This window comes from Falco biarmicus, chromosome 9 (genome assembly GCF_023638135.1).
Source record: "Falco biarmicus isolate bFalBia1 chromosome 9, bFalBia1.pri, whole genome shotgun sequence".
Lineage (NCBI taxonomy): Eukaryota > Metazoa > Chordata > Aves > Falconiformes > Falconidae > Falco > Falco biarmicus.
In genome coordinates this window covers 26,920,146-26,944,117 of record NC_079296.1, presented here as the reverse complement: position 1 = coordinate 26,944,117, position 23,972 = coordinate 26,920,146, and the positions used below count along the sequence as shown (strand labels likewise).

At 40.9% G+C, this 23,972-nt stretch overlaps 1 protein-coding gene across 7 annotated transcripts in view; it reads right to left on the bottom strand.

Annotated features, from left to right (window-relative positions):
• Positions 1 to 20,538, bottom strand: part of BTRC (beta-transducin repeat containing E3 ubiquitin protein ligase) — a 119,826-nt gene extending 99,288 nt beyond the window's left edge. For 2 of the 7 annotated variants that reach the window (XM_056351538.1, XM_056351543.1), the window contains exon 1: positions 20,361 to 20,536. In XM_056351538.1, the coding sequence (XP_056207513.1) occupies positions 20,361 to 20,408 (48 nt within the window). In that variant the 5' untranslated portion in view covers positions 20,409 to 20,536. Of the gene's footprint in view, positions 1 to 4,073; positions 4,143 to 20,360 lie in introns of all 7 variants that reach the window. The other 5 variants (XM_056351541.1, XM_056351542.1, XM_056351539.1 and 2 more) reach the window with 4 other exon arrangements.
• Positions 20,539 to 23,972: the final 3,434 nt, after the last annotated feature.

Here is a 23,972-nt window from a genome sequence, read left to right as displayed (position 1 = left end):
ACTTAAATCCAATCCTTTGACACAAGCATTCTGCATGAATTTGGGCAGAGTAGCACCGCATTTCAGCTCCACATCTGCAGAGCAAGGACAACTGAACTACCCTGCCTAAGAGAGGTGTCAGAGACTGCATGTGGCCTTAATTATGAAGCTCTGACATATAAACAGCAAAAACTGAAACAACAGGGAGCCAATAAGAAGAGAATAGCGAATCATCTTTCTGAGAAAAAGCAAAAAGAGTAATATACCAACTGCTTAACCATCACTGAGCCTGAACAGCTATGAGGCTTTAAAAAATGCCCAACCCTACTCCAAGATATGGGTTGAAACCTCCTCAGCTTGGGACACTTCTACAACTTTGGTCCAGATTTTCATCACACAAACTGCAGAGAACAAACCTGTATTAGCGGAGAGATGAAATGGAGGTTTCATTAGATTTTCCCTCATCTCTAGTTTTATTTATTTCCATAAAATCTCTCAGGATTATTGTTATGTTATGCACCTACCACACAAAAGTGTTTCAAGGATAACTAATATGTCTGCATAGCACTTTGCATTCTCAAGCAACTATAAGAGTGTCAAGTATTAATAATGAACTGCAGAAAGAAAGTTTATTTCTACTTTCCACCCAAGGAATTAGTATCTAAATTTTTAAAAGCATATGTATCCACTGAAAATAGAATATATGTTTTAGAAGTTAAGGAGGAGATGCTAAATGACAAAATTAGAAAACCAGAGTATTTCCAGAATCATTGCATTTTTCTCCTAGGAAGTGCAATTCTAGTGGGAGAATCCTGTTATCACCACAGTCCTGGTTTTTACACTCTTTTTCCAGCTGACTTGACTGAAGTGCAGACCATTAATATCTGAAGTGCCTTGTTTTGATTATACTGGCCTTTGCTGGTACCAATCTAGTTAAGGTAGCACCAAGAATTTCCAGCATAAAACACATTTACAGGTTTATAACTTTGCTCTAAAAATTCTACTCCAAAAGACAGTGGGAGGCAGAAAGACTCAGATGAGTACATTATATTACATACCCTATGTGATGCATACTTGCTCACAATGGTATGCAAAGGGGAGGAATTAGCTTTAACTTTGAATTACCGTGTTTCACAAACCACTTAAAATGATACTTCTAATTTCCCCGTTTATGTAATCAGAATAATGTTTTGTAAGTGTTTCAGCTAATTAAGAGCTTAATTTGCCCAATTTCCGTTCGGCTTAAATCATAGAAAACGTCAATATAATATAGGAATTGGAATGTCATGCCTATTGATCATATTTATACAGAAACATTCCCCCCTTCCTCCCCTTAGAAGTCAATTGCAGCTTGTCTTCAAAGGGTCAACATCTAGGTGATGAGATGTTACAGACTGCTAGCAGCACAACTCTGCCGTTCAAAGAAAGGCTTGAATGAAGATCGAGGCTGAATAAATTACCTGTAGGTGTTTGCCTTTTTGTAAAAGACAAACTCACAGGAAACAGCTGAAGACAGCTTTGCAAGTTACTTAAAATGCTATTCTTAAAGCAACATGTATTCCTGGCCATTGGTATTGTATTTCCTCCAGCCCACATGGGACACAATACAGCTCTCCACTGCAGCACAGCAACATTAAATATAAAAACCTGCCATTAAAGGGCAGAGGGTAATGACATCAGTGTGGGCGACCCATGCTCAGGTAGTGTTCAACTATTATCCCCAGTTTAAGTAGGCTGAAAATACGCAAATCCAGCCAGCACAATTTTTAGATAAAATTGTCAGTTTTATTGTTATTTATAGTATGTGTCCAGTCTTGCAGAACTCCATCTTCCTCCAGCTCATCTGTAATATAACCTGCTTTTAGCTCACATTAATACAATGTGTTACTGGGATTCTTCTCACATTCTGTGTAAGTCTGGCTGCAGATCAATACTCAGCTATGCTGACGGGGGGGGGAAATAATAATAAAAAATCATTATGTTAGGACCCTGTTAAAAACAGACACCAGGAGGATAAACCTGATGCACAGCCACCATTCCATCTGGATGCATACATGATTACTGCTTTTAAATACATCAAAGGTGGCTTTCTTTCCAATATACAGTTTTGAAGAATCTAGAAGTAAGACCTTGGGTATGTATCCCACACCAAACTGGTCTCACCTCAAAAAAAAATTAACCTCTCTGCTTCTCATGAGTACTCTTGACCAAAAGTTTCCACCCTTTGTATCAGCCCCCTTACCCAGATACTTCCTATAGTGAAATCACAGCACTTAAATTGGAATAGCAAAGCTCTCTCCATGACAGCATCTGCTGATGACAAGCTCAGGTTTATAACTTTTCCTTGGATCAAGGAGGAGTAAGAGGATTTAAAATAAAGGCTTCAGAACCAATAACAGAAAACCTACAATCAAAAAGAAAGCAGCCATACAGAAAAATATTTTTTAAAAAGTAAGGTTTTCTATTATTTGAGGTTGCCTAGTATGAAAGTCTCCTTGGAATAACTAAGCATTTTGAGGTTATTTTTTTTTCTCCTCTCAGTATTTTCAGAATCAAAAAAGCACATATCCCACCTGCATCAGAGCACTGGTAATATAACACAACAAGAACAAATGCTGTTTGCCTCGGAAGTAAAAGAAAAACAGAACAGCCACACAATCCTCTTCCTATTGTCCTCCCGACCTACCACATAAGTAACAGAAACTGATGCCATGCCCCATAGGTCAACAAACTTGAGCTCTGTGAGACGATAATTGCAGAGTTGAGATTCCTCTGAGACACCTTGCCTCCAGCTCAGCAAAGTTTAAATCAAGAAAACATCAGCTTCAATGTCCCAGCTGACCTTCACTAGTGTGGACTTGGGGCAGGGGGGAGCGGAGAGAGAGAAATGGTCTCTCTGAGAGAAATCCAAAGTACGCTTCACCTTTGCAACACATCACTCACCCAAAGAAATGGTTTGCAAATTAATACAGGACTCAATGCCCATCTCTTCACAGGTGTTCAAGCTCTTCTCAGTTTCACAGAAGTCAATGTAAGTTGACAGCTGTAAGCAACTTGCACAAATAAGTTACTTACTACTTGTAAGATACTGAGACAAGACTGGAGAGAATCAATGCCATCCTGTTAGCACCTGCAATGAAAACTCTTGTGTTTTAAGGGGTTTCGCAGCTGTAGTTTTTCACTCTCTCCCACTCCGTTCAAGTGACTTTGCTCTTTGTTTCTGTTGGGGTCACAGTACTATAGAACCCTTCACCACCCCATTTCGTCATTTCATAACTCCAGTTGCCACGACAACAGGATGCAGCTTATCCGTGCTGTTTTCATATTTTCAGTTTTCGTTGCCATAACACCACAATCATTTTGGCTTTCTACAAAAACAGCAACTTTAAGCTACGTATTCTCAAGGATGCAGGATTCATCAGATGTGTATCTTCATGAGAGAAGGGGTTTGTACAGGCAATTTGTAAATTAAGCTATTTTTTCTGAAAGGGGATTTTTCACTCACAAAAGTGAAAAGCTGACAGCAATTGCTAGAGGCAGACTGCTGAGACATCTAAAGCCTGGCCTTTAATAATAGCCAGAGTAATATAGCACTAAGCCACTTCCAAGTGGGGAGTCCCCATAGTGTCAGATTGTGTCAAACTGCACAATTGTTATGTGATGTAAGTGTCCATACTTGTTTCACCCAGGCAGATCTGAATTAGACGCTAGATGCAATTCTCTTGAGTTTTAACCCAGTGGCCTCCCCATTATTACCAGCACCACCACCATGCAGCTTTGTGTTTTAAGGCCCATTTTAATTCTGTAATTCGAGCTGTTGTTGCCGATTTGTTTTCAGACTCTGACCCTTTTCACTTTCAGATGACTGCATTTTGAACTTTTATTTACAGGAAGTGCACATTCATAAGACTGGTGAGATAATGTTATACAAACACAGCATGCATAAACACAAAACAGTGATGGCTATGAGGGGTATCAGCTAACATGGCACCATAACTTCATTACACCCTCATTTATGTACTTCACTAATGAGACAAGCACAGGTATCCAACACGGTCCCTCACATGAGATGAATAACAATAATACAGTCCAACCTGCTTTAGCCATGCTTGGTATCCAGAAGATATAAGTTGGAATCCATCTTTTGGCATGTGTATTCGGGGCTAGGAGAGAATAGACATAAAGAGAGACCTCCTTTTACACTGGGACCTAGCTAACCTAGATCTAAGTTCTGGAGCATTTTAAACGATGCAGATTTTTTTTAAGCCACATATGAAGGTTTAGTCCCCACATTAGTTCTTGTTTACTCCTCTGGTATCAGCTGCTTCAAGAACACTTCTCTAATACAGCCACCACCATTTTTACAATTTCCACCATTTCACATTTCTCATTGTATATACATATATATAAAAATAGGTTTTTCTTTAAAATTTCCACACAAACGCACTTGGATAAGCACAGCCTCTGTGGTGGGTGCAGTAGCAAAGACTAATGGTCATTAATGCTTTTGCCACTACATAAAGCTAAATGGTGTCAAAACAACAGTGGTCAAGCTATGAGAGTATTTTTACTGCCACCATCCTCAACATGGCCAGACCAGACATTGGACAACACGAAAAAATTAAGGAAAATCCCCAAAGAGGTGCAGCCTTAATACAGGGGTAACAGGAAACTATATGCACACACAGCCATAAATTATGCCTCAAACTGGTAAAACAAATATAACATTCTCCTCATTTATTGTTTTCATGATTTATCAGGTTAAGGAAAGAGCAAGACATCCAATTGTTCTGGAAGCACAAAACATATAGCATAACTTACAGCTAGAAAAAAGAACGTAACAAAGAAATGAAACATTGCCTGTCACGATATATTTGCAGTTTGACGGTATTTTCACAATCAAGTGGATCCAATTGTACTCCCCCCTCTTCCCAAAAAAAGAAGATACTCAGAAACCAAAATCACATCTAAGCAACAGGACGAGACTGGACATTTGCAGACACCAAGTCCAGAGATCTTTCTTGCTCCTAGAAACTACTTCACAATCCCTTTCTTAATTCACTGTACTTCCCTTCCAAACTAGTAGATAAGTGCCCCTACTGCTACTTCTGGAAGGCTGGAAAAATCTTTCTAATTTTCAAAATGGCTCTATTCAAGGTGAGTTTATTCCCACTTGTTCTTGTGTCAACAAAATGTTTGGTTTGTACAAACTGTGTCCATCTTGGTACTTGCAACGCTAAAAATACAATTGGTTGGAGAGGAAAAATGTTTCACCACTGAATGCCAGACCTCCACATCTATCGTGGGGAGGTAGTCCAGCCTTGGAATTTGAAATCAAAACAAGAACAAACTAAAATCTTGTCTTTAAAGAGAAGTACACATACAGGATTTTACAATATACATTGAACATTAGTTATTTTTGCTTCTTTCCAGTTTAAGTTTAAATCCTCCTGCAAAGCAGCAGTAAGATTACGCCCTTGTGTCCTAGCCAGTAATCTCAGTTAAACATGAAATTTAATAACCACCATTGTGCTGATTAATTAAAGTCAAGTATATCTGGTTACTGCAATCACCTGCTGAGTTTGGACTTGCAATGCTTAATACATTAACAAACTATGTTTTAGGGGACTTCTCACACAGCTAGAAGCATCATGCTCTTAGACTCTAATCCTTACTTCAGCACTAACTTCATGGGTGGTTAGTCTCTCTACCACTGTAAAATGAGGACAACACTCATTTAACCCACCTCACAGGTTTGCTCAGAGGAACTGCTGACATTTCTACATGCTTTGAAAATGGAAGAAACTATATGAAGTGCTATGTATCTAGCAAGAACACTACAGAAACACACATTTTACTTCCGGCTCAAGTGCTACAGTTGCTTTTTCAAAGTAGCACAGCACAGTATACCTGCCAATGCAGGGGCGGGGAAAGCCTTTATGAACAAGCAAAAATAATGATCTTTTGAAACCACAGTGACAGAAGTAGAGCCCCCCCAAATACTGGTCTTTAATTTACCTAGGTTCACACACCACATTGTGAAAAATTACTTCATTTCTTTGTTTGTCACCTAACCTACAAATTCAAGGATAACATTCAAGCTTTCTCTTAGGACTGACAGGCTCCTTAACATCGGTAAAGCCCATCGGTCCAGAATAGTTTGAATTTAAGCCATTTAATTTGGAGACCCTGGTCCTGCAGATATGTATTAACAGATCTATTGCCATCAACAGGATTACTCTCATGCAGAAGTGTCTCCAATATCAAAGATAACACTGTATTTCTATTTAATAACTCTTACCAACACAAGTTCTTTGTGATTTCAACACAAAGTTGCTCGAGTAATAGCAATAAAAGTAATCAGGACTTTCAGCAGATTAGCAGCTACTGTAAATTCTATTTCTTAAGGCTGACAAGTTAAATATACAAATAGGAGAAACTAAGACCCATCACTCATCCCTCAACGCTGTACTTGCAAAATCTTTGTACATCTCCTTTATATTTGATGAACCTACTACCCTCATCTAAGAGGAAAATAAACTATATAGAAGCAAATTATACCGGTATGAGGTATGTCACTACCCACATACTTTTGATTATGCCATTAAAGTGGGATATTTGCACCAGCCCCTATTCACATGAAATACAAACACTGATCGAAAAGCGTAATTTAATTACAATCTCACAGAATCACCACTGGCTAAACATTTACAACTGATCTCCTAAATTCTGAAGCTCTGTGGTTCTCCTAGGCACATTGTGAATGGCCCCTAGGAATGCATTCTTCAGCCAGACAGGCACTTAAATAAGTATATCTGATTTAAACATTCTCAACTTCAGTATCCAAATAAGAGCAGACAACTACAGAATGACAGAAGAGGAACCCATATATGCTTGAGAGTTTAAAAAATAAAATAAAATTGCCCCTTTTCCCCCAGCCTTTAAAAGATGTGGGACACAGAACTGCCTTGTTCGAAAACTGTACTATTTTATCAATCAACACTAAAATCTTCCACAATTATGATCTATTCAAGGCAATTCTATCAACAATACAATTAATTGCCCAGCAAGATGCACTCATTTTTGTATCTTCATGAGCACACGCCGTTTATGCTCATGGTTCAATATCATTCATAAGCACAGTATTTTCTCTTAGCATCTCCCGCAGCATTTACCATGACTAGAAGTCAGGCTGCTAGGGTAATTTTATTTTCTAATTCAGTAGCCACAACAGAGTTTGGTTTCCTCAAAAAGTGACTCTGGAAGCACTCTAACTGCTAATTTCTATCATGCTATTTTGTGAATATTTCACATTTTTATCTAGGTGAGTGACTAATTTGTACTTTCTTTTCCAAGACATTCACATTTATTATTGATGACTGACTTTAAAAATGAGCCTTCCACCACTGCAGATGGTTTATTCCACAACCATCAGCAACTTACTATTCTGAAATGCAATTTTACTCTGTGTGAAATGAATGCCTACTTTCTCTTTAGTCTTTTTGGTGGCCACAGAACTTGTCATCTATATACTACCCACATACTAAAATTATTATATATATTGCAATTGCCTATAAACCTGTGAGCCTGAATAGCTTGCTTTGCTCATCTTTTTTTCTGCAACTCCTGACTTTGTTTCCTTTAGTAATCTACTCTTCCATTTTTTATCCATTTGATTTCTGCAGTCCCTAGCAAGGCCCAGAACAACAGAATGATTTCTGAGAACAAGTCAGTAATTTAAAATTCAGTGGTACCCTCTTCCCTTTCCTACAAAGGCTGATTTTTAGAGGACATTTAATTACAGGCCTGAGTTCCTATTTTCTAAGCCTAAACACAACCCCTGAAGGCTTACAATATTTGAGTCACAGCTGGAGCTGTGGTTACTATACAGTTTAAATATCAGCCTCTTTACTGTGCAATTTGTTTTGAAAATCAAATCAGATGCCGTGTCATAAACAAGTGCTAATTAAGTACTGAGCGGAAATTGGGCTTTTTTGTGCAAGAAGGGTTCTTAAATATCTGCATCTTCACTTCCATAAGAAAAGATAAATAAGTTAAGAATGATAACTATAAAAGGAAATCTACTACAGTACTTGCAAGGCAGTACTGCTGCTTCTCCATTTCATCTACTTCCATGTAGGAAAAAAAAAGGGGGGGGAGACCTCTATGAAATATATATGTACTAAGGATCTTATGAATCTGATCATATAACCCATAATGCTTCCTTTTCCCTCAGAGAGGACATTCACTCTCTGTTTCCATCACATACGATTTAAACAGGCAAGCTAAACCCATCTCTCTCTGTCACTGCAAAGCAACAGTGAAGCTACTTATATTTTCATTCCTTTTAAGTTATGATCTACACACAGTATTTATTTGACGATAACATTGCATTCATTAGATATAACACCCTGTTTGATAAATATCAAGTGACGAACAGGAATAATGCATTTTAATACTCTGAAGGTTGCCTCTGAGTAACAATATTCACGACTCCATTAACTAACAGGCACTCGGCTACAAAGACAGAATTAAATCTGTCAGTCACTGACGTGAGAGGGCATGGCCAGTTGCACTGAAGATTGTCCAGTTGAGATGACTTCACAGCAAAAGAAAATATCCCCTGTGGCCTAGAACTCGTTAAAGAGTTTGTATGCATTACAGCAATAAATTGAATTCCTACTACAAAATACACAACTTCACGGCCCAAACAGATACCTTACTCCACTGCCCAAAGCAGTATTCAAAATACGGCACACTTAGATCTGTGGACTCTCAACAAAACCAAAGACAGGATTTCAAAATCATTCATTATTACTAGAGAAAACCATGGTATCTCTGATTCTAAAACAGTAAGCTGCCAATATTTAAGTGTGCCCTTTGTGATATTTTGTAGAAGGAACAAACAAACACTGTCAGGTGACTCGGATCTCAGTTTGATACAAACTCCATCAGAAGGACACAGCACCGTCAAACAGTAGGCTCCGACTGTCTGCAAACTTAATGAGTTCACCACACACGGTGAACATGGCTACCCCAGTTCTTAGTGAATCTGTTCAGAGTGTGTCAACAGAGATCAGCTCTAAACCAACTCAGGCTGGAGAATGTCTATTTATATTCCTTGACAGATAAAAAGATACAAGTTTTTACATCCTTCAACAGCAGCAGATACCAGGAAAACTACCTGTGTAACATGAAACACCTGGATAGCTTCTTAAGGGCTCACAAGAGTACTAAACTACAGTATTCAAACCCAAATGGAAACCTGTGACAGCACTCCATTAATCTTTGGACAAAGTAACAGCAAGTTCTGCAAACACGCTTTCTATATAGCAATGTAAAGAGATCCTCTTCATGCCCATAAGTAAAAGCATGGCTGATTTTAAGTCTGAAATTCAAGTCCTATATTCAGCCTCCTTCAAGACTGCAAGCTCTGTGGTGAAGAGAAGCTACATTTCTCTCTCCCTCTACCATCTGAACTTGTGCCAGGTAAGCATCCAACAAGAACACTGGCATTCACAGTGCAAGTGTTATGTATAAAACAAAAGCTGGAAGCTTGTCTCCAGATCAATAAAACATTTCTTTTTTTAAGTCCATGGAAAAGTCAAAAAGCTCACCTGGATTCTGATTTTTTTTTACTGAGATTTAGATCATCAGGTAGAGAATTTTCTATACTTGAAGAAAAAATACAGCCAAGGTGAACAAAATCAAGAAGTCTGGAAAACTATGATCTCCATAATCAGCAGAGGAACATACAGGACTAACTTTCACTTTTCTGATTGCCCCTGCTGAATTTTAGGTAGTGGACAAAAAAGGCATGCAGAAGAGACAGGTTACAGGTCTGTGCCCAGCTATCCTGGAAGGAAATCTGCAGTTCACAAATGAAGCTGACAGATTTGTAAGAGGAATATGTTAAATCTCCCTTCCTGATCTAAACGCCCTGTACCAAGCTCAGCTCTACGACAGTTCTCAACTCTTTGGGACTGGCACAAGATGTAAATGTTCTTTTGCTTGGCTTAACCAGAGGAAACTCCTCCTTAAAACACAAAGAAGCCTGTTGTCTTGTAGGACTGGGATACAAGAATGAACCGGGGCAACAGAAGTAGCTGAAGACACCTAATGGGCAGCCTCCGGTAGCATCCCCATGCAGAACAACTATCTATAAGACGACTAACCAGAACAAGTCTAAAAATGTTGCAGAAGTGACTGACCAACCCTTAAAAAGCGAAAACACCAAAACACAAACAGACAAACAGTATGTCCTGCCTCCCAAGAAAGATAATCTACTGAGACTGCGTACCGGTAACTATTGCCAAAATGAAGCAATCACCATGGGAGACGCAAGTAAATCTACTCCCAATTTAGAACAAATTAGAATTAGTGCTAGACTAACCCAATCTTCTTCTTTAAGAAGATCACTGAAGTCCAGACAAATTAGAAGTAGTTAAGCATTTGAAAGATGTCATGTAGGAAGTTACTAGTTAAAATGGAGAGGATTAGGATTAATACCAGAGTGTAAGGAGGATAAGAAACTAAAAAGGGTAGAGGATCACAGGTTATTCTGAAAAAGGAATCATCAAGCTGTACAGAGATTGATCCTTGTTGAAATTCATTATTAATCTTGAAATTAATGATAAAATATTCTCACTAATGGCTAAAAAAACCTGGAATTGCCAACGTGCTAATGAAATTGGCTGAAGACAAAGTTAAGAGACATCACAAATACACAGGACACAGCATCTTGAAGATCTGGGTAACAGAACCAACACAAGATGTACACAAATTAAAAAGTAACATTACTTCCATCATAAACTAGGGACTCAGTAACTGAGAAGAGGGGAAAATGCTCCGGGATATGTTACTCATTAGATAATGATGGTTCACCAATAGAATACAGCCATGAAGATGGCAAATACTACTATAGGACACTGTATAAAGTGAAAAATTCTCAGAAGAGCGAAATCAGGATTACTTCTTTTGTACAAGGAACCAGTAAAACTTTTCCTGAAACATTCTGTCTAGATCTGGTCATTCATGTTCCAGAGAGATTAGTCAAATCCTACAGCTGTTTAAAGAGGTATGCTAAGATGATCAAAAGTTATAGGAAATGTCTTATGACACAAAGAAAAAAAAATAATGCTGGTTTAGCTTGACCAGATCCAGCTCAGAGGAGGATGTGATTATTCTCCACAAATACATGCAAATGAACACAGGGGAGCAAGAAGAGCTGTTTCAGCTCAAGGACAATATTGGCACAAGAACAGATGAGAATGAATTAGCCATGAATGAAGTTAAGCTGTAAAACAAGAATGAGGATTCTAGCTTTCAAAGTAGTCACATTTTGAATAGTTCTACAACGGCATAGCAAAGAAAATTCCACTCAAGAACTGCTTTGAGTAGCTTGCAAAGGGGACTAGAGAGTACACCGTCGGCCAATACCAGACTTGAACCTTTGCTCCACAAGACCTGTTCCAATCCTGTGCAGAGATTTTTTCTCTCACTGATGGGCCCTGTATTGTTCTGCCTCTGCATAAAGTCTTATTTTAACGTCAGTGAGATACAAATATACATCTTCTTGCCAGTTTAAAAAACAAAAAAAAGCAACACAACAAAACTTTCAGGACATCTATGGTTGCTTGGAAACAACAGCTGTGACAAAGTACAAGAGCAACACACTTCACTGGAGTCATCCCAGTCAAAAGAAGAAAAAAATATGAAAAAAGTTACAAAAAGAAAATAAACAGGGAATGTAGAGTTTTGTTCTTTTGAATGTATTAGAAACAGAAAACACCTTCCGTCATATTTGAAGAGGATGTTAATGTTGTTTGGCTTTCATCAGAAAACTGCTGAGATGCTTCCAAGACCTATCCTCTAAAACAAGATTGATCCATCGTTTCTTGAGACTACACCCACTTTCCATTGTTCCAATTTCCAGATGAATGACAGCTGGCTGCATTTTTCAATCCCATTGAGAGTTTGGCATATAAAACAGAAGGGCAGACCCAATGAACAACCCTTCTGGAGAATTGCCAGTATCTTCCTAACAGACAGAATTTGAGGCCAAATATCCATAAACTAAAAGCAACTCCCACATAAACACTGCTCCATTCTGCATCACTCACAATAAATTACAAACGATGTGTGTAGAGAGGGAGAGTGACTATATTGCATGATGGACTTCCATGCTAGACTATTCTTCTCCGAAACAACTAGAGACTGTTTTGGTTGCTGTATGGGCAAGCCTGGAAATGTTATGATTCTCTTTTCTAGTCAGACTACAGTCTAGCCCTGCTTTGTATCCGAGCAAAGACAGCCATCACCTTTGTCCTCCATCCTCCTATATTTGAAATAATACCTTACAATCTGCAAGAATAACTGTGTCCTTAGCTGGAAACATCAAGAGAGGACTCCTCAAAACAAACTGGGAGAATCCACATGTAGGCACAAAGCCAGCTTATGGAAAAATGACACCAGAGTTCTTCGCTGGCTGGTATCTCTCCCTTTCTACAATCTTCTTCAGATCTATTTTGCTCCAGGTGCTTCTAAAGATGGGCCATCTAGACTATAGCTGGAAGTACAATTATTACTGTTCAGCTAACATACGACTGCACTTACAAACTTCTTAATTCGATCATAGTAAGTCCCTGCAACTTTTCCCTTCTTATCATGGGATGAAGGAAATTAAACCAGCACTAAGGCTCTTTGCTTCTGCTAGTCCAAACTGGTTACTCCGGTGGATTCTGCCCAGAAGTTGCATGGCTCCTGCTCACAGACTGCAAACACTTCTGTCCTTCCCTCAAGACAACTGCCAAGACCCCTTGCCAAGCTTTCCCATTCTCCCTCATTCTCTCCTTCCTGCTGCTCTCATCATGATGATGCACAGACCCCATTTCAGCAGTGGGGGGAGGGAAAATTAAATCAGATATTTCTCAGTTCTTAAGACAGACGAAGACTAGAAGCAGCTAGAGAGCGCAAAATTATGATCAATCATTTGTTTCCAAGCAATCACTTTAGTAAGTGAAAGAATTTAAAAGTGAAAGTCTTCATTGCTGCTTCTCAAACCTTCTGCCATCACAGCTAATAGCTGTCTGAGCACCCATTGGTTAATGGAACCACCGAACTTGCAGATGAAAAAGAAAAAATGAATTTTAATGCAGTTTTTAGAAATACTTGTCATTGTTTCAGCACCGCCATTTAGTGAATGGGACCGATTTCTCTCTCAGTAGGGGATGATATTTTAATGATGTAACAATGTACTTCCCAGAAGAAAGACAAGCCTCATGAGGCAGATTAAAAATAAGAATATTCAGATCCCATTAAAATAAGACAGTTTCAAGCCATTTTTAAAATTAATTTTGTTTAATGATAAAATGTGTTATCTTAACAGGTGGCTAGCCAATTGTAAAATTAACCAAAACATGGTCAGAAGCAAAAGGTTAGCTAATAGAAGAGAGTAAAAAGAAACCTGTTCTTCTATTATCAGTGTACCAGACAACCCCAGACCAAAAAGTACCCAGTCCATGACCCCAGGCAAATTTCTGAGCTTCAGCTTTCTCTTCCTGCAAAGCAGGTGTAATATTTATCCAACACCAGAGTTCCTCAAGACCTCAAATAAAGAGACATTAGAAACATTGTTGTTTAATAAGCAGGACATTTAATGCAACTCCTAAGATGTTTATTTTCAACAGTTTCTGTAGGAGCAAGAACTTTTTCGCAACACTAATCAGCATCCTGTCAAGAAAACAGCTTCATGTTTGATTGCTTATTAACTGTGTTTTGATCACTTACTATTTAGCTGCAGCCAACAGACTCTGCGAGGCTACAACTCATTTTCAGTTTCCACAGCCACACACACACTGCATTCAGCCCTTCTGTGCAAAATCACTTAAAATATATATAATAATACGCCTTGTTGAGCATCTCCTGAATTGTAGGAAGGAGGAAATGAGGAAGGCTGAAGAAAATACTGAGTATTAGAAACACTAGTTAAGTTTGCCACTGAGAATGGTTAAATATTACACAAATCTCACCAGCTCACATGGAGGCTAGAGACAGCACAATGTAAGCAAACAAGGATGTGAAAAAACAGCTTATTTCACCTGCATTGTTGAATTTAACATGAAATTTTTTTATACAACAAAATCAAGCTGCTAGGCTTGCTGATTTTGCTGGTCTTACATGTGATCTGATCATTTATACCCTAAATACTGCTGCAGCAATCACTGAGAAAATGAGTATGACAAGAAATGTATCTATAAAGAAAAAAAAAAAAAAATCAGTGGAATCCCTCCACTCAATTCTTAATAAAAATTCATAATTTCCAGGTATGGAATGAAATGACTCTCCTTGTCATAGAAAACAAGTATTTTTCATTAACAAATTTTATGATACAAAAACTACCAGCACAGTAAAACCCAAAGAAAACAAACCAGTGGATGAACATATTCACTTGACAAGTGTATCCAGTCAACATTTGTACATCAGGAAATACCTTCTGATCCCCACTTCAATTGTTTTTAGAGCAGGAAGTGAATTTTGAACGAGCCCAGACCACGAACTTTCCTCTGCCACTTAACTTCTAGTCTCAAGTCATTCTTTCCACTACCTCAGTAGCTGCTAACATTGAAAATAAACAAGACAACAATGTAACTTCGTATTTTTATCTCATTTACTGCCCAGAGATCAGAGCTTGGTTGGCCAATTGGAAATACTCCAAAGAACACCATTTCATTTTTTCTTCATTAGGTACCTCTTAAAAGAGGCATTCTCTGAACACTGTACATTCCTACCTTACCTCTAGAGATAATACACATCTACAGAATAATTTTGTTTTCTTCCTCTGAAATCTTCATTAGCTCTTTCTGTATCACAATCCACTACAGAATATTGAGAATGTTGAGGCCACTGTGCATGTCTTGTATCTTCCAAGGATTATTTAGAAAACCCTTTGCCTAACCAAACTTTGTGGTTAGAACAGTCTGCTTTATCTCACTAATGAGAATGATAATTTAGTACCAAATACTCATGAGGAATTATAGCTCTGCTGACTGGCAAATAATTTGCCAAGGCAGATTAGTTTAGCTGCATAAAATAAATATCCACCTGCACATACTAGCACTAATCAGGGCGTGAAATTAAACTTTTTATTCAGTGGGAAATAACTGCTGCAAGGCGGCGATTTAGTCTGGAAAGCAAATATTAAGGTCAGCCTATTCTCTCTGATGTTTATGGTATATATTACAGTGCGGAGAGCACAGTGCAACAAATTCTGCTTTTTAAGTCTATGAAACTAAATACTTCAGTGATGCGATAGCAAATTTGCCATTTGCTTTTCTAATTGCATATATTTAATGGAGCAAAGTGGCTGAAATGAAACATTACCAGAGAAGTAAGGGTGAAGTTACTGAAGTACCAAAGGCCTGCACCAAGTGCAGAAAAAGCTACAGCACAAAGTTTGGGATAGAAGAAAATAAATCAACATTTTCTTTACAAAATAGTAGTCCCAACAAATCCTGAAACTAAGAGGATGTTATTTCAGTCCTATTGGAAAAAATTACTAAGCATTTGTTTAATGTTCAAGCAGGATTTGGAACCCCGCATTTAGGAGGCAACTCGCTGGTATCCCAGCCACTTTACAAAATTGTTAGCATTGCTTTCATGCCACCCTTGCTTTGGATACCCAAGATTCTCTGCCACAATGACCACAACACAGATATGTTATTAGGAAGACTGTAAGATTCTGAAAATCTGCTTTGAGAACAATAGCTAACAAGTCCTAGGTCTCAAAAATCCCAGTCCTACTGACACCATAAATCATACAGGTTCACTGCAAACAGAACCTCTTTTAAAGTATAAGCCTTTGTCCATCTGTTACACACACAGAGAAGGCGGTGGGGAAAAGAAAAGATTGCAAGTCTATTACCATTCAGCTTCAAATTACACTGACTATTCCTTACTATATTACCTACCAGTTATATGGAAGCTCCTACAAACATGAGAATATAAAAATTAAGGAACTTCAGGGTTTTCTCTCACAGAAACAAAGAAAAAAACCCCAAAAACATCCACAGATGGTTGTCTTAAAAGACAATCAGAAGGTTTTGTTTCTGCTATGAATCTGGAAGGCCATTAGGACCTACTAGAATCATGGCACCCAGAAAGAAAAGGATAAATGATAATTTGGAGATGACATGGAAAAAACACACTCATGAGAAACGCTAGTATCAACATCTTCCTATTCACAAGCCAGGAAATTAAGTACTACAAATTGATTCATTCAGAAAAACTGAGAAAGTAAAACTTCATTAACTACCAAGCTATTGCCTCCCAAACCATGCTAGACAGGATCCCAAACTGGTCAGGTACAGCTCCAAGCACTGCTAATTAAACACAACTGAAGTTGTCACTAGTCCATTCAAGAAAACAGATGTTGCTTCACAGAGCTTTGATATTTTTCTTAAATACCTTTCAAAATGAGGAACAAAAAATATGAACTCTTATAAAAAGGGCTTTATTGTATTTTTATAGCATATTACATACCTTGTAACAATCATTCTGTTAAGTGTGAATGTCAGTTTTATTTTCTGTCCCTTTTTTCCTGGCTATTTACAAGCTTTGTAAGAATCGTTCCTTAATTAAGTCTAAACATAGTTTTATATAAATGGATTCCTGGAATTAAAAACGTTCAGACTTAAGAAATGATTGTTACAGAGACTGTAACAGGCCGTAAAAAAGAATGCCACTTTAAACAAAGATTTCTCATTTTAATTAAAAAGATAATCATCAGAACATTCGTATACTTAACAGAACCATTTGAAGCTACTTTGAAAAAATATCTACTATTCTATGCAGGCATATGTAGTTTATATGACATTTAATCAAAGTCTCAGTTGAGCCTATCGCACTCATACTTTAAATACTGTATCTACAGTTTTAAACACTTTATTCAAATATGAAAGTTACTTATTGAGCACCTCAATTCTAGTACTTCTGTAAATGGTTATGACAACAGAAATCCCATATTCTTGAAGGCATAAAACCAGAGTTCTCTAAAGCAAAAGGTTTTGGGAGTGGGTTTTGTGGTGGTGGTTTTTTTTAAGCTAATGGGCACATTCACCTCTCCTTTTAGCTTATGCATCAGTCTCTTGCACACTATGCTTCATGAAGAGCGTAGTTTTATCTGTAGTACTGTAGAAGCATGAAAAGGGGCTGAGGTGAACTGAGACAGATTCCACTCTGGTAAAACCCTTGGTGTGACTGCAGAACACTGGACTATGTCATTTACAAGACCATATTTTAAATCTGTAAACTGGCTTTCATTCACAAAGAAACTCCGAAGGATGACATGTGGAATACACAATAGAAAACACTCACTCACCAGCAAAAACAGTCTTCCCTGGTAAGCAGTTGCTTGGTACTGCATAATGCTAATACATAGCAATTAAATATCAGAAATTAGGCCTTCTTAAAATGTAGAGGTAAATTGAGTAGGCAAATGAAGTTAAATAAATTACTTAAAGTACCGGGTTATACATACCGTAGCTGACCACAGATAACTAGGAAACTCATAGCAGATACTAGCTAAATGTAATACTTTTATTTATTTATTTATTTATTTTATTTTATGTTTTATTGGCAAGTAATCAAGCCAATACCAGTCAGTAAGACAGCGGCCTTCTTTTACTCCCATCAAAAAGTTGCACAGACATGAGCACACAGGAAAAACAAACAGAATCCAGTTTGTCTTTCAAAGCATCAATATAGATACTTTAAAGCAAAATAATTCGTAGTATTAGCTTTGGATGAAGTCTTCACATGATGATTTTCTATTAGACATTAAAATAAAAACCAAATCTCCTTGTCCATCTTGCCTGATACCTTGTGACTCAAGACAGCTGCTCAAAGTCAATGCCAAAAACTAGATACTGACATTTTTAAGTGGAAAAAGCATGATTTTCTAGAGAAGCACAAAAATACTACCACCAACAGGGCTGCTTTTCCACATTAAATGAAACCTATCACAAACCCATATCAAAACCAAAACTACCAAAAGCTAGAGAGATAATAGGTCTCATGCCTCCAAAAGATATTTGAGTATTTACCTATTATGACACTCAGGAACCTCTCAGGGAAAATCAATAATTAATAGCAGAGCCCACCTCAACCCAAACTGTGAGCCACTTAATAAGGAATGAAGCGCATCACACACTCAGATGAACAACATAATACACTATGAATGATTCAGCATTAGTTGAGAGGATGCACGAGCTGATCTACTACTTCCATGTAGATAATTGTACCAGTGCCATTACTGCAGTACCTAAGCACTTTCTGAATGCTAAAAGGTAGAAACAACAAGATGCTTCCTAGCAGAGCCAAGCTGATACTTGCAACTGATACCTCAGGTATCAAAACAACCTACCTGTGCCACACCTTCACAAACACCAAAAGACCCCACCAAATCTGATAAAAACTTTACCTCATCAGCATAATTAAAGTAAGAGCCATGTTATAGACAGACATGAGCTAAAGCAAAAGCCTGAGATGTGTTAAACAAAAGTTTTTCTCACTCCCCTCTCAACCTGTGAGCAAAAATACCCTAAAGAGTTCAGAGCGGACAGAGGGAAGCCACGTCTTTCCACTGCATTTTTGAAAAGGATTTTGCATACAAGAGGCATTTTAATAAAACATTGAGGAACTTGGTTTAGCTTTTAGTTCTCAGTGCAGCCTGACCTTGATAATGCCTCCCTTTATCTGGTGCTCTTGACAGATCCATCTCCTGTGAGAGCAGCTCTCTCATGCTTAGGTCTCTCCCTAGTGTCAGGGAGCTTTATTGTTCAAGTAGAACACAGCCAGCTGCGAGATGGACAGGGATTCCCTCAGGTCCCAGGCCCAACCTCATTGAAGATCTCAAATGTCTAGACTAACCCATTGGATGGGAATCTTAGCACAGGGGGCAAAAAAAGCAGCATATGAGAAGTCAGCGTAGCATGTCCACAATGCTGTTTGTCAGAAGACAAAAGTGTTTCAGCAGAAACTTTGCAGGATATGAAACTCACTATCCAGAGGCAGGTTGTAATTACCAAGCTTGGCCAAACACAAGTGCAACAGGATCTGGGACACCGCACTGGCCAATCACACACCAAAGAGTTTATGATTACTAATTGCTACCCTGCCTATTTAGGTATCCATAGCATTTTCCCACTTCACTGAGCTGAGACTCTATAAATCTGACAAACTTGGAGACTACTAGCAAAAGGGTCAAAAAGCCTCAAGAGGAACAAGTCCTACAAGATTAAAAAACAGAAGCCAAACAAGTGTTTCAAACCTCCATTAAAAATTAAAATTTGCAACTAGCGTTTCCTCAATTTCATTTTGGGCATATGTTCTGGAGGTTTAATAGAATTGCTTCTTCTTGATGAGCTTAGATGTAATTCTGTACCACTGTAAGCACTAATCCAAAACAAACTTTTAGCAAGCATTGCCAGTCATTTAAATTATATCCTTAGGGAAAGAACAGTTTTGGGCACCCAATATTTACATTCAATTCAGTTGGCAACAGTTTGTTTTCATTTCTAAATCTTATGTTTCTGGCCAAAACACTTAGAAATATCAACAAATGAAGAGAGAGAAAGAAACTACAGTTTAAGTGCATCACGCCTCAAACCTAAGTAAACTGCCCACTTTTGAAAAGCATCTTGGATGCAAGTATCCCCAGGGCCGTTTTCCACGCCAAAGGCCAACCTGCACACCTCTAACAGTGGAAGTGCTCCTCACGTTCACTATCAGTGATGTGCTGCTGCAGCAGCAGGTGAAAGATTTAAGTGTCAATATTTACAGCTTTCACGGCAGAATGGAAGGAAAAACGAAATAAAACTGCAGAGAGATGGTATGCAGTACAGAACGATAGTCTAAGGCATATAAATAAAGAGAAAATCCCAGGAATTGCACACGCAACCCCTCCCGGTGCCAGTGGGCCCCTCTGCCAGCTCCTGCCACACTCGAGTTTAACTTCTGCTCCCAGGTGACACCTGCAGCCCCCTACCCCCTACCTGCCCGCCCCCCCCCCCCCGACACTTTTCCAGGGATGTGAGGGTCCCGCTCCCTGTATGCAGCCCCCTCCCCGCACCCCACGGCGCCTCTGGCGCCCTGCTCAGCACCCTCCCTCGCCCGCCCAGCGCACCTCAGGGGCCCGGCCTCCCCCTGGGTCCCCCCGCCCCTCGCCCCCAGCCCCATCTCCCTCCTCCTCCTCCTCCGCCCCTCCTCACCCCTCGCCCCTCCCCCCGGCTGCCCCTCCACACACACACACAGACACATACAGACACACGCACAGACACACGCACAGGTGCCCATCCCCGCCACCAACCGCCGCGGCCCCTCACCATGAACTTGAGGGCCTTCTCCTGCAGCACGGCCTCGGCCGGGTCCATAGTCCTGCGCCAGGGCCGGGGCCGGGGCCGCGGCCGCCCCTCCTCTCAGTGCCAGGCCGCAGCCAGCGCAGACAGGAACCTGCGCTGCCCCGCGTCCCCCTCCTCGCCCCGCTGCCCGCACCGCGCATGCGCCGCCCGCAGGCCCGCGGGAAATGGAGTCCCCGGCCGCGCTGCCGGCGAGGGCCCGCTGCCGCCGCCGCGACTACGAGGCCCAGGAGGCCTTGGGGCCCGGGGCACGCCGGGAGCGGGCGAGCGCACGCGCCGTGCGCGGGAGAGGGGCGGGCGGGAGCTGTAGTGCTGCGGGCGGTGACGGTGCGACCGGCGGGCAGGGTCGGCGGGCGCCCCCCTCCGCAGGGGCTGTTTGCCGCCCCGAGCTGCCCCGGCGCGGTGTGAGGCCGCCTCTCGAGGCACGGCACCTCACGGGTGGCAGCGGCGGCAGGTTCCCCGGGCGGGGCGCTTCGCCCGAGGCCCACGCCGCCCGCCACGGCCTGGCTGCACCGGGTCCTGTGCCAGCTGCACACCGTGCTTGCACACGGTCGGTTTTGAAGTCATTTGTTAGCGGCACGCCATGTAAAGTCGATGCCGTTCGGTGGTGTACCCCACGTTACCTGGAGCCTTTGGTCCAGAGGGAACGCCAGGCCAAAGGGGCCATCACTGCTCCTCAGCAGGGGGTACGAGGCGAGGAAACCTGCATCGCTGGGATGGATCAAGGAGACTTACACAATTCTTAAGGGATATTTGCTCAGTTCTGTCACATAAACAGCCTTCCATGGTGCTTCAGTGCCCTTACACTCTGCCTTTCCTCTAATAACGTTTCTAAATCAATTTGTGTGAAAATCGGGCCAAGTTCTCTTTGCTGTACCAAGCAGCCAACAAAAACAAATTGACCAGGCTTCCCTTAATAGCAGTTGCACAGACTGGAGGGTATTTACCACATCACCCTGCTCCAACACCCCATCCCTCTTTAATCTTCTCTGTTGCACACCAGATCAGACCAGCTCGCTCTTTGGCAGCCATCGCTTCTAATCCTCTTGGGTTTGTTAAATTGTATAATCTCTCTCCAGTTTTCCTACATTTTTCACAGTGTGCCCAAAAGCTGAAGCCACCTCACATGGAGCAACAGAGAAGAGTTACCTCCTGCATCTTTAGTGCTAATTATAAGACCCCAGTAAGTTTTTCTTTTCTCCATAGCAAACACAACACTGATTCCCATGCAGTTTGTCATCCAGTGAAGCACTCAGATTCTTTTCCTTGCTGCATTTACATATTTGACTCTGCATCTTAAGCAAGGTACCCTGAATTTCTTCCTGCTTAGATGCAAAGGAGCCAGACACAAACATCAGCACTTGCTTGCCAACATGCAGCTTAAACCCATTCTTTTTGTTCCTGTGTTTGACCTGTAAAGTGAAGCTTCAAGTTACAGGTATGAAACCAGCTTCTCCTGTGCTCCAGCCCCTTCCCTCATTTTCCCTAAATGCCCCATCTCCTCCAGATTTCTAAACAAGATAATCAGAGAGAAAGCAATGCAGAGAATATGCCCAGCAGAGACATATGATGACCCAGGTGGTGCCTTGTGACCCAGTGCCAGGAGTGTCTCTTCCAGCCAATGACCCAGCAGAGGTGACACGGAATGTCAGCCCATGGAGGGTGTGACACTATGGGATGAGCTATGCTCCCAGAGCAGTAGCTTGAGACAGGGAGGCAGGGATAAACTTATGTCATCCCTCTACAATCCCAAAGCGTAGAAATCTTCCAAAGAAAGCTTTCAGGTCACCAGGACATGGCCTGCTACCCTTGGACTGGCCCAGCCATGCTCTTGGTCATCATACTTTAAGGCCAGACTCGTAGCACTGAAACGCCTGAAATGCTTGGCTGTAATAGGGCTGGGCATTTTCCAGACAGCTGACAGTACTGAAAACACTTACTACAATTATATAAATAACAGTAATTATAATGAGGGAGTCCTATAATTACAAAGGGATGGCTCCTGTAACAGTACTGCAGGCAACCAGGGGGTACTGGCACTTGAGGTATGGCTCTTCATGCGTCTCTTCCCTCTGGGCATCCTGCAGTTGGCTGGGATGTAAATGGATCCTCTTCCTAGCAGCGTGACAGGCTCAAGGCCTTGATTGCATGGTTTATTTGTCAATAATACCTGATGCTGCCCTAATTGTAGGAAAATTGAAAAGTGTAATGCTTCAGTACTAGACGCCACTGTCCCAAAGCCCTCTAGGCTGATTGATGTGTCTGGACTGTAACTTTACCGGGGATTAACGTCTCTGGGTCATAAAAAGAATGAACAAAGTGGAGCAAAAGCTAATGAGTGTTTAGGTGCTGGACTTAACCTTGGTGGAGGAAGAGAATGGCTGAGTTATTCTGCTATACTGCCATTGGGACCCCACAATGCAGAACAACTGCAGAGGGGCAGGGCAAGAGTTTCCACCACAGCACAGACAGGACTCAGAGAGGCAGCACTTGGCCTGGCAGCATGAGCATGGAGGTAACCATGTGAACCTCTCCTGGATGCCTGCATCTGCAGCTCAGCCTTATGGTCTCTTCCGGCCACAAGATGCTTGCTGCAGCGGGATGGCCAGCTCTACACTCACCAGCTTGTACCAATGTACAATGTACACAGATGTCCACTGCATCCCAGAGGAGGAGAACTGCCAGCACACTTTGCTGTGACACCCACCAGATCCTTGCTATGGTCCCGTGCCATTGGAGTGTCACATCACACAGCAGGAGGAGAGGCATTGGAGAGGTCTGTGGTGTATAAGGCAGAGGGAAGGCACACTGAGTTCAGCAGATTTACAACCAATTAAATCATGATTTGTTTGGATTGCAGGAGCCAAACATGTAGTTGATGCTGTCTCTGCCACAGGAGAGCTGCCCTGACCAGCTCCTCTTTACTTTCCCCTTGAAACAGCAATCACATACCCCTTTCCTGCCCTCCACACCCTCACTGCAGAGCATGTTGCATGAAGCAAGCCATATAGCGCACAGGGAGCTCACCATCCTTCCAGATGAAGGATGCTACCTAACAGTAAAGATATTACTGTGATTATTTTTGCAATAGCATATTGCTCTGTGCATTCTGGACTCTGCGGACCACATCCATGCCTGGTGTAACGCCATGTTAATTTGCTGTGGCAATCATTAATTGGGTAAGGAACAGCTGGTGCTTTGCTTTAAGTGAAGCTGATTGGGTCAGTAAGTAACTGTTTGGTTAAGCGATCTACAGCAGGTATAGCCCTACCTCTGTCTGTGCTCCAGAGGGATTTCACTTCTTGTCCCAGTGACCCTTGGTGGAAGCAGCAAGATTTGGCCATGAAACATTAGGGAGCTTTAATCAGTGCAGTTCCTTTGGGCATTATTGCCTGAATTTCAATATTTTGAATAATAAAGAATGATTTTAAATTAAATTTGTGGGCTCACCATCTGTGTGTGCTTGGACTTGTTTTCCTCTGCTTTGGCAGTCCCTTGACTTCATTCTTTCCAAGTCACAGCAAAAAGGAAGGGAAGAGAAAAGAGGGGAGAGCACCAGTGGAGGAACCTTTTGTTATT